The sequence below is a fragment of the Lactuca saligna genome, chromosome 8 (genome assembly GCF_052625555.1).
Source record: "Lactuca saligna cultivar CGN05327 chromosome 8, ASM5262555v1, whole genome shotgun sequence".
In the NCBI taxonomy this organism is placed as follows: Eukaryota; Viridiplantae; Streptophyta; class Magnoliopsida; order Asterales; family Asteraceae; genus Lactuca; species Lactuca saligna.
In genome coordinates this window covers 203,013,529-203,024,543 of record NC_136424.1, presented here as the reverse complement: position 1 = coordinate 203,024,543, position 11,015 = coordinate 203,013,529, and the positions used below count along the sequence as shown (strand labels likewise).

The window sequence follows — 11,015 nt, the reverse complement described above, 5'->3', positions numbered from 1 at the left end:
CCAGATGTACTCCATCCCCCACATGGTTGCCTATTAGGACATATATTGCTGAGGAATCCCCTTAGCAGTAGTGTCCATCCCGATGATGATCCTTAGGCTAGGTCCCTTATGATAGGTGTTTAGGGACGTAAAGTGAGGATAACGGGAACGGGTAATCGGGTTATTGTTGATTGATGAACTTAATAAACTTATTTATTGTGGGTTGAAAACCCTATGTGCTCACCAGGCTCCCAAGCCTGACCCACTCAGTTTTATGTATTACAGGAAGTGGCGCATGAGCATAGGTGTGATGTTTTGGACGAGGGATTACGGATATAGGCCTGTAGATATGAAATAATGTAGTAAGGCTTATATTGTACTGTTTATACTTTTGATCTGTACGAACATGACATCCCGAGTCTTTTAATGAATACATTTCTATGGAAATGCTTTTGATAAATCTTTATCATATTATTGTTTTGGGACAAATTCCGCAATTCTTTTATTAAAAGATAACTCTGATTTTGAAATAAAGTATAAACAAAACCGGTCTTTTCTGGCCGTGATTTTGGGGATGTCACAGACGAGCCTGCTAGTGTTCCACAAGACTGTCTAGAAAAGTCTGTGGTCATCTTCTAAACTCCGCTAGATGACTGAATCAAAACAACATCGAGGCCTCTCATCTGTTTATCACACATCAACTATCTACCCATGTTCTACCCAACATATTAGTAGATAAAAATATACATTTTATACATAGTTTAAAACCTGTATAGCATGCTCAATCAATACATTTTTGTACATAACAGATGAGGCACACACATATAACACGTATTTCATAGAGAATAATCAGATCTATGAGATAGAAGAAAGTTAATATACATTCACACATATAACAACAAAATATATACACATAGCACGAATTTTATAAAATACTTCATATCTATGTGTAAGCTGAAAGTGACTATACACTCACTTGATCCAAAGATGATCAGACAACACTATGCACTTGCAGAAGTAGTATACTTTGATAGATCTGGAAGATCTTCACAAAAATCGGACTCCTCGCGGGTAGAGCTTCGGCTCGGGAATCGCACTTCTTAGGATCTCGGGAACGTAAAACTTCCTTCGTAACTTGGATATGAGATCCGGGGTGTCGGGATGGCTTCGGGGGTTTAAATGCAGAGCTTCGGCACGAAAAAGAGAAGAAATGAGCAAGAATGCCCGAACCCTGGCATCCCATTTATAGGAAGCTAAACCTTGCACGTACGCTGGGCGTACGAGGTTACGCGGGGCGTAATGCCTCGGTCGTCATGGCTTACGTATCCGAAATCATTCGAGTGCGAGGCGCGTCATGCTTCGCTGTACGCGCAGCGTACCGCCTTACGCTGGGCGTAATCCGGATAAGTCCGGTGACTCCTCTTCGGATAATATCGGGTATAATAATTAAATTTAAATATTAATTATTTAATAAAATTTGAAAATTCATATCTTCATCATACGAACTTTGTTTTTGACGTTCTTTATATCCCCGTGTAGGTGAGACTACGCTCTACAACTTTTGTTTAGACTCCGACGGGTAATTTTGACTTTATTTTTATTATTTATTTTTAGTAGGTCGGGACAGGAAAACTCCGTTATAAATTCATTACTTCTTCATCCGACGTCTGTTTTCACCTATCTTTTCATCGTTTCACTAGAATTAATGAGATCTTCGATTCTCGTTTAGATTGTTTCGGCTAAAAACCGCTAGGTCTCAAACCGAGTATTCGGGCTGCATACTGCCAAGTCGAAACTTCGGAAAATCATAACTTCCTCATACGAAGTCAGATTTGGGCATTATTTTTATGCACGCTCTTGGTTTAACGAACTCTACGACTTTCTTTTAGATTGCTAAGGTTAAATATCGCTCTATCTTAAATTCATATTTTACGTCACTCGGCGTCGTGCCGGTTCTATCATGAAACTTCGACAGGTCATAACTTCTTCGTTATAACTCGGATTTTGGCATTCCTTATATCTCCGGAATCCTTGTTTCGACCACTACAACTTTATGTAAAGATATCGGGCTTATCTCACATTTTAATTTTGACGCTTATTTTATTCTTAATTCATTAAATTATAATAATTAAGAAAATAAACACATAATTCACATAATTCACATAATTCACATAATTCACAAATAATAAATTTTTTTAATACTTCAAAAAGAGTTTTTAGGTTAACCTAGAGTATTACATCAACAAAAAAATGCCTATCCTGGAAACACGGGCGTTAAAAAGACACAACCAAAACTAAGGAGATAAAGAGAGATGTAAGTGCGGGTGGGAGAGACACATTTTCAGATCGATGTTTGCATATATTCAATGTTTCGATTTTCAGATCGATGTTTCGCTTAGATCGACAGTGCTGCAATGTAACATCCCAAAATACGACTCAAATTTTTTTTGTTTTAACACTACTGAAAATCGTATACTGAAAGTTATTTCATAAAAACCATGCATCAATATCTCAAACCAAAAACAAGTATCATGATAAAAACTGTATCAAACTGTATCAAATCACATCTAAGGAAAAACTGAACAATCTCCCAGGAATAAAAACTGAAGCTGTGGTGTGTGCGATGCCATCATCCTGAGCTCTTCCCTTTGTTTGCGGAAGTATCTGAAACCAAAACTGAAAACCGTAAGCACGAAGCTTAGTGAGCTCCCCCAAACTACCACATACCATACAAACATATAAACAACTACTGGGCCTTTCCCACTGCATCGGACCGAAGTCCGGAAACTGCATCGGACCGAAGTACGGAAACTGCATCGGACCGGAGTCCGGAACTAACCAGGGCCTTGCCCTCTGCATCGGACCGAAGTCCGGAAACTGCATCGGACCAAAGTCCGGAACTGTCTGGGGCCTTTCCCCTGCATCGAACCAAAGTCCGGAAACTGCATCAGACTAAAGTCCAGAACTAACTGAACATAGCATAGCATAAATATATCAACTAGCATAAACATATACACTGCATACTGCATCGGGCTGTAGCCCAGAACACATAACACATAAATCCTGTCTGAGCCACGAAGGCATTAGACATACTAACTACTGCATCAGATCGATGTCCGGAAACTGCTGCTAACTAAACGGGCCGGCATTGTAGCCGTAGACCCGTTCCTACTGGAAGGAAACTCACCTCGTAATTTGGCTGCTGAATGAACTGCTCGGGAAACTGTCTACTGCTGCTCCGGTATCTCTTCGGCTACAATTTCCATATGTACACTTAATCAATCACTGATAACTATACCGAGGGTAAAATGACTATTTTAACCCTAGTAAAAGTCAACCTCTTGGTCAAAGTCAACATACAGTTGACCTGACTCATCGAGTTGGGCCGCCAACTCGTCGAGTCTCTATTCTCACTTCTCGCTTCCGCTCACTACTACTCATCGAGTTTGGCATAGACTCGACGAGTTCCTCTTCAATACTAGCACTCAGTAACTCTGCATTCGACTCGCCGAGTTGTATGAACAACTCGTCGAGCTCTCCTTCATCATATGAACACTCTGGCTATCACTCGCCGAGTTGTATGAACAATTCATCGAGTCTGTTCTTGAGGTATGAAGATTGCCTTGGACTCACCGAGTCAGGGAATTGACTCGCCGAGTCCCTCCATGAATGAGTCTGATCTCCGAATCACTGAGTCCACCTATAATCCATTGGTTCCACTCGGCATAACACATAAAAGGGGAAGAAATCGGGGACTCGCGACTCGACTCGCCGAGTCTGAAGAACAACTTGCCGAGTCGGTTGCATGCAACGCTACTCCGATGATTCTGCTCAAATCCAATGCATACAACTTATAGATCTGAGTTCCTAAAGCTTGATTAACACGTAAAGTTTCCAACTTTACATCTATATAGGCATCAATGCGGGTTTAAAGGCTCTAAATGCACTAAAAGAATATATCTAAGGTGTTCATGCAAAAAGGGTTCCATAAAGGCAGAAGATTTGAGCTTCTGGAGCTCAAACATAGATTGATCTGAAGGCTATTCGACAACACATGCTTTCAATATTACTACCAAGCCAAAAATGATAAAAACAAGGCAAACAAGAGATCTAATTGAGGAATGACAAAGGTTTGAGCTTGATACCTCAAAGAAGACTGTGATACCACCAAAAACTCAGATCTATTTGCTTCTCCCTTGATTCCTCATCTTCTCTTCTCTTCTTCTATTCCACAAATGAACCACAACTTCACAAAGTGAGAAAATCACACCAAAAGGATATGGGTGGCTAGGATTTTCATATGAGGCTCTTATGTGGGCGAGGGAGGCTATTGAATGCCCAAAGATTCATTTAAATAGGGTACAAACCCGTGGATTTAGGGTTTCATTAAGACTGATGGACTCGCCGAGTCCCGAATGTGGACTCGTCGACTCGCCCACTTACACATGCTCGAAATCCCGTCTCTACTCGACGAGTCGGACTACCAACTCGTCGAGTCCCTCTTGAAACTTGAAAAAAAATAATATTAAATAACATACCAGAATCGGGGTGTTACATGCAATGTCCTTATCGATGGTCGTAGTTCATTTATTACCTTTCTCGGTTTGTCTACCACTGACCAAAAACCCTAGATCTTTCAGATCTTGGTTCTTCTTCTTCGCCGGTTCTTCTCTAAGTGACGAAGGCTTTCAAATCGAAGGGTTTTGAGAAGGGTTTTCCAGATCGTAGGGTTTTCAAATCAAAGCGGTGGCGGTGTTGACGACTCCGCCGAAGGTTTTCCAGATTGAAGGTTCGGACGACTCTGATGGCTCCATCGAAGGGTCGTAGTGATCTTAAATGATCGGAGAAAGTGGTTGACGGCTTTGGTGAAGATATGGGATGAAGAGGAGTGTGTTTTTTTTGTTTTAAGATCGGAGGTTTTTTTTTGCCTTCATCGGAAAATCGGGTGTGTTTTTGTTTCTTCCAGAAAATCAATGGTTATGGTGGTTATTTTGACATGTGTTGGTGGTACAAACGATGGTGGTGGCAAAGGAGACAACAAAATGGGTGATACTGATAAAGTCCTCGCTGGCCCCGAAAAAATGAGGGTTTAAGTGTGTTTAATGTAGAGATACACAAAGAGGGGGGGGGGGGGGGGGATAAGACATCACATTTTTTTTAATAGTGTTTTTTTATTTATTGTAATAAAAGAAATAAAAAAATATACTAAGGGTAAACTCGTCATTCAGAACAAGTCAAAACAAAACGGACTAAACTCGTAATAAAATGAAAACTTTGGACCATTAGTGCTAATTCAAACATTTCTGGAACAAAATGATAATTTTTGACATACCACAAGCGGGACCATTTGTGCAATTTAGTCAAAACAATACACTTAATATTTTATATACTTAACATATTAATTCCAAAACCATGCTCACTTGTGTTGTGCCTCTTCAATTTTAAGATTTCATGATATTCCTTTTAAAAAAAAGTTTGTGCAGTTTAGTCAAAACAATACACTTAATATTTTACTAGGTTATAACCTGCAAGAACTACGGGTAACAGATTTATAAAACATTTATATTATCAATAGGATTTAAGTTTTTTAAAACTTTTTGTATTGATTATTTAATATATATATATATATATATATATATATATATATATATATATATATATATATATATATATATATATATATATATATATATATATATATATATATATATATATATGGGGATATGGAATATACATTACAGCCCCACCTAAGCTTAGGTACTAAACTTCTAAAATATGTTGTTTTAACATGCTAGATATACCCTGTTTGGTTTCACTTGGTAAATATATCATCCTCCACATCATTTCTTTCTTTCATTATCGTTTTACTATCCATATTTTCTTTCCTCAATTATCGTTTATTACTTCACCCAAGTGAACATTACTAAACCCTAAACCTAAGCCCTAAACCCTAAATTTAAACCCTAAACCCTAAACCTAAACCCTAAACCCTAAATCTAAACCCTAAACCCTAAACCCTAAACCTAAACACTAAACCCTAAATATAAACCCGAAACCCTAAACCCTAAACCCTAAACCATAAACCCTAAATCTAAACCCTAAACCCTATTGTGTCGATCTTGAATTTACATCTTGAAGTATTAATCGTGAATCCATTAACCGTAATCTTTATATAGTAAAACAATGTATTTTCAAGAGGTTTAGTACCTAAGCTTAGGTGGGGCTGTAATGTATATTCCCTTTTCCCTATATATATATATATATATATATATATATATATATATATGTTTGAATATCCGATAGACATTATGTATGTGTAGACATCTAATATAATTATGATTTATAAAACAGAATATAAATTTGAGTAGATTGTAAACAAAAATACAATCAAATATCAATAATAGAAATGACACAAATAAATCAATGACACTCTTAATCTCGTGCTTAATTAAAAATTCATCATATCTATTTAAAAAGGTATGAACCGGATGAAAAAGATAATATTATACAGGGTAAATAAATAGAAGAAATGAAATTTACAGGAAAATAAATTAAAAAGAAAAAGATTGCAAGGCTAATAAATGGTCTTTTGTTTTTGATTTTGTTTAATAAAATGGGTTATCTTAATATTGGATTTTGGAATAGTAGAACACACGTATAACAGGAAGAAGTATGGATATGAAGTATCAAGAGCCTGGAACAAGTCTCGAAGGAGGAGACAACTGATATTACAATACCCAAAATAGTAAGTATCAAAAATACGGAAAGGATAAATTGCTGAATACTAATTTACTTTTATAATCACATAAACAGATAGAGATAGAGTCACACTCATAAACACATAAAGAAAAGTAGAATGCTATGATCATTCTTAAATATACTAAAATACTAAGGCTAACGTGTGATATTAGAATGATATTGAAACTGCAGCCACGTGAAGTTGTTTATCTGTGAGGATGAAGCTACAGGATGATAAATATATACAGAGCATTTATTCCAATTTAAATATATACAGAGCATTTATTCCAATTTAAATATATACACAGGATGGTAAATATATACATGAATTATAGGACTACAAGATGGTAAATATATATGGGGCATTATTGTATGTTTTCATTCCGATTTAATTACCTACTTTTTGGGATTAGACTTTATTTTAGAATTCAAATTCAAATTATTAATTGCATAGACATTACGTATATAGTGGAATGCATATCAAATATATGTAATATGTAAGCATATATTCTTTGTGCACAAAATATTTTGGTAGAGATAAATAGGAAACAAATATAGGAAACAAATACGGGACTTATTCTGAAAAAAGGACGAAGGGCATTATGGCCTATTCACAATAAAAGAAAAATAGATGTATAGCAATGCCACGTGTACAAAAGACTTTTTTTTATTAATAACGGAGATGTAGCATGCATATTCTTTGTACACAAAATATTTTCGTAGAGATAAATATAAGAAACAAATAAGGGACTTATTCTGAAAAAGGTAGGAAGGATATTATGGTTTATTCACAAGAAAAGAAAAATAGATCCATGTGATAAGGGAGATATACTTCGCATATTAATTCGAAAGCCATGCTCATTTGTGTTGTGCCTCTTCAATTTAAAGATTTTATGATATTCTTATTAAATAAAATAAAAATTAATAGACAAATGGATCGAACAAGAAAAAAGGAATCTCGACAAAAATAACATTATTAATTTAGGGTTTGAAGACAGCTCGACCTTTAAAGCCTATATTTAATGTTATTTTCAAAACGTGTACAAGTTGAATACAAATTGAGAAATTAAATATCATTTTATTTTTATTATTTTATTCATTCATTTTTTTTTTTATCATTTTTAATGTTGATAAATATACTTAAAGAATATTTATTTTATTAAATATGACAGGGTCATGTTGAAAAAGAAAATTTGGAAGTGTATTTGATTTCCCATACAAATTATTTTCTCATACAACTTATTTAGATTTCAATACTAATCGATAAATGATTATTTTAATCCATATTTATTGCAATCTTTTTGGACGCACAATTATCCTCTGTCGCACAATTATCCTACTACTGTTTTGCATGTCTCAAGCAAAACGCTTTTATCCTCCCAATTGCATCTTCAAGTACTTTCGCTTCTGAAGCAAAACTCACTCGGACCCAGTTCTTCAAACCTACAGCATACCCTACATCGACATTATAATACACCAATTAATACATTAATATAAACGAATGACCACTATTTACGTTTATGATTGCGAGAGATTATGAGGGTGTTATTTTACCTGGAAAAAGGATCATCGATTCCTCTTTAGCCAACTTCATACAGAAGTCTGTATCATCAACTACATCATCAAAAGCTGATATATTTATCTTAACCTGCAGAAGCACATCATATGGATTATTTAAAAACCTCTATATAGAACTAATTAATACCAGTTACATTATGATAAATCTTTACCATGGCAAACATTGAGCCTTCGGGTTTATGTGGGCATTCAAGAAGGGGTATCTCCATAAGTCTCTCGTAAAACAAGTCCGCTGCCTCCTTTAGTAACTTGTTGATGTTCAAGAAGAACGACTCTGGTGTGTTCTCCATAATGTGAGGAACTGCCGCCTGTAGATGGTGGATATATCATTAAATTAACTGAACATGAAATTATACTCATTAATTAAGATCGAAGACTGTGGAATCATATACCTGAATTACAGTAGGTGGGTCTGCTGTTAACTCGAGACAACTCTTTATGGAACTAGAAATCTGACACGATCATAAATGTAGCAAAAAAGGAAAACTTGATATGTGCTCTAGAAGTATATACAAAAAAATGTTCAAGAAAGAAAAAAGGAATGGAGAAAAACCCCAGTTTTGTGAAGAATGCCAGTAGGATCAGTTATTGCTATCCAACCAAAGCGCCAACCTGGAACAATCCATCGTTTTGATAATGTCCCAAGCGTCACAACTGGTGCTATATCTCCAAATACTCCCATGGGGATGAATGGGTTTTCTCCAAAAACTTGATACGCATAAACTTCGTCTGCTATCACCAAAATCCCAAGTTGTTTTGCTATTTGTGCTATCTTGAATCATGGAAAAAAAGAAACAAGTGTAACAAAAGGTTCAAATAAACCTGTCTTAATGTTTTTCTTTGGTTTGACATGTTATCGACCAAAAGGTATCACATAAAATTTATCTTGTCTTTAGAATCTAAAATACACTATGGAAAGAAATGAAGTTACACGCAATAATAACCACACCTTTTGCATATGCTCAAATGTGAATACGTTTCCACAAGGATTCCCTGGGTTAATGAGAACTATAGCCACCGTGTTATCATCTGCCAAAGCTTTGACACCATCAATATCAACTTCCCAACCTTTCTCAGCGACGAGATCAAAATGACGAACTTCAAGTAGATTACATCGACTTTGAGCTTCATATAATGAATAGTTAGGTCTAGGAAAGAGTATATTTGCACCGGGTCTAGCAAGAACTTTTACTAAAACTTCGATAGCATGGTTTGCTCCAACAGTTAGAAATATGTCATCGGTTGTTAACTTGTAGGGAAGATCTCTTGATAGATGCTCCGCAACAGCCCTATTAATTATCGAAGCAAAAAAGATAACCCACAAAGACAGTTTATGGTTTGTTCCCCAAAACTCATGCTCAAAATCAATATATGGAAATGTTGATGAATCTTTAGATGAAAAGTATTTGGTTAAAGAAAGATAGCAAACCTTCTTGCAGGAATAATTCCAACTCCTGGAGCATAACAGTTATACTTGGAGGATTGAATGGCTTCAACAAGTGCATCTTCGACTACTGGAGATGTTTGAAAGCAAGGATAAACAGAAGGATCACCATGTCCAAGATGAATCATTGGTTTTCTAGTCAGTGTTTCATCAATGTTTCCAATGATGGCTTGAAGGATGTTTCTGACTGTTATAGCTGCAGCAGCATGCAGCTCATGGTTCTCCTTGAAACCCCATTTCTGCTTCTCCATTCTTCTTCGTCTTCTTCCACTATATTTCGTTCGTTTAAGATAGAAATCGAGTGATTTATGAGCGCTCAAATGTGGTTGTTGGGGACAGGTGGGTCCCTACACAACTATACGTGCTTGGACTTGCTGCAGGTAACTGGTATTTTCCTCGACATCTTCCTGGCATTTACACTAGCATGATGATGGGAGTATTGTTCAAAGTTATTTTGACTCTGGAATATTTATTGAAGATAAAAGTTTGAACTCTTCACTTATCTTTGGAGGTGTCTTTTGGCGTGATTATGTTTTTTGTCATCTTCTAAGTCACCTAACGATCAAAATAAAAAACAATAAATCTTTAATGATTAAATTGTATATATCAAAATAAGTAAATATCTTTGGCAAATTGTGGTTGAGAGATTCTTTTATTCAAAATCGGAACAAAAGAAGAGAATTAAGAAGAGATTTGCTAAGTTGTCGAAAACACCACATTTTTTTTCAAAATCGGAACAAAAGAAGAGAATTAAGAAGAGATTTACAAACGTACTATTACAAGAAAAACAATCGTATGCAGTTAACTAGTCGGTATCTTTATTCTATGTTGTAATTTAAGAAGAGATTTGCTAAGTTGTCGAAAACACCACATTTTTTGACTGTGCAATTTGATGCTATTTTTGAAAAATAGCATGTTGTAAAAGGTCATTACCTGACATGTCCGTTATATTGGGAATAACTTCCCTGGGCTGCAATTACGTATTATGTATTTGTTTGTTTATTGTAGCGTTTAATCTTTAGGTTGCCATTGTAACTAGTCGTTTTTGGGATGTTTTCGCGTGTATAAATGAGGCTTTCTTGGAAAAATAGTTCAACAAATAATTTGTTATGCTGATTTTTCTGTATAGATGTTGACTTGTGAGTTTTCTTATTGATTTGGTATTTTCTATCAGAATCGAACAATATTGCTAATTGAGGTATCTACTATTTGTTGTTTTATGTTGCATTGTTTGTATGATCATGACAGAGAAGTGTATTTTTGGTACCGATAAGAG

General features: G+C 35.6%; 1 protein-coding gene across 1 annotated transcript; it reads right to left on the bottom strand.

The window, feature by feature from the left end:
• Window positions 1-7,896: 7,896 nt before the first annotated feature.
• LOC145013003 (nicotianamine aminotransferase 1-like) lies at window positions 7,897-10,155 on the bottom strand. The gene is made up of 7 exons (XM_078971809.1): window positions 9,725-10,155; window positions 9,245-9,584; window positions 8,849-9,067; window positions 8,688-8,747; window positions 8,448-8,603; window positions 8,272-8,365; window positions 7,897-8,172 (listed from the first exon to the last, which is right to left on the bottom strand). Exons 1-7 carry the CDS (start codon window positions 9,988-9,990, stop codon window positions 8,057-8,059), a joined length of 1,251 nt encoding a protein of 416 aa, XP_078827935.1. The 5' UTR covers window positions 9,991-10,155; the 3' UTR covers window positions 7,897-8,056.
• Window positions 10,156-11,015: the final 860 nt, after the last annotated feature.

Excerpts from the sequence above, each read along its gene's own strand:
- LOC145013003 (XM_078971809.1), bottom strand. The coding sequence starts at position 9,990 with ATGGAGAAGCAGAAATGGGGTTTCAAGGAGAACCATGAGCTGCATGCT. Across the intron at positions 8,604-8,687 it reads ACCCACCTACTGTAATTCAG|GCGGCAGTTCCTCACATTAT; the intron begins GTATATGATTCC and ends CACCATCTACAG. Across the intron at positions 8,366-8,447 it reads AAGGCTCAATGTTTGCCATG|GTTAAGATAAATATATCAGC; the intron begins GTAAAGATTTAT and ends GTGCTTCTGCAG.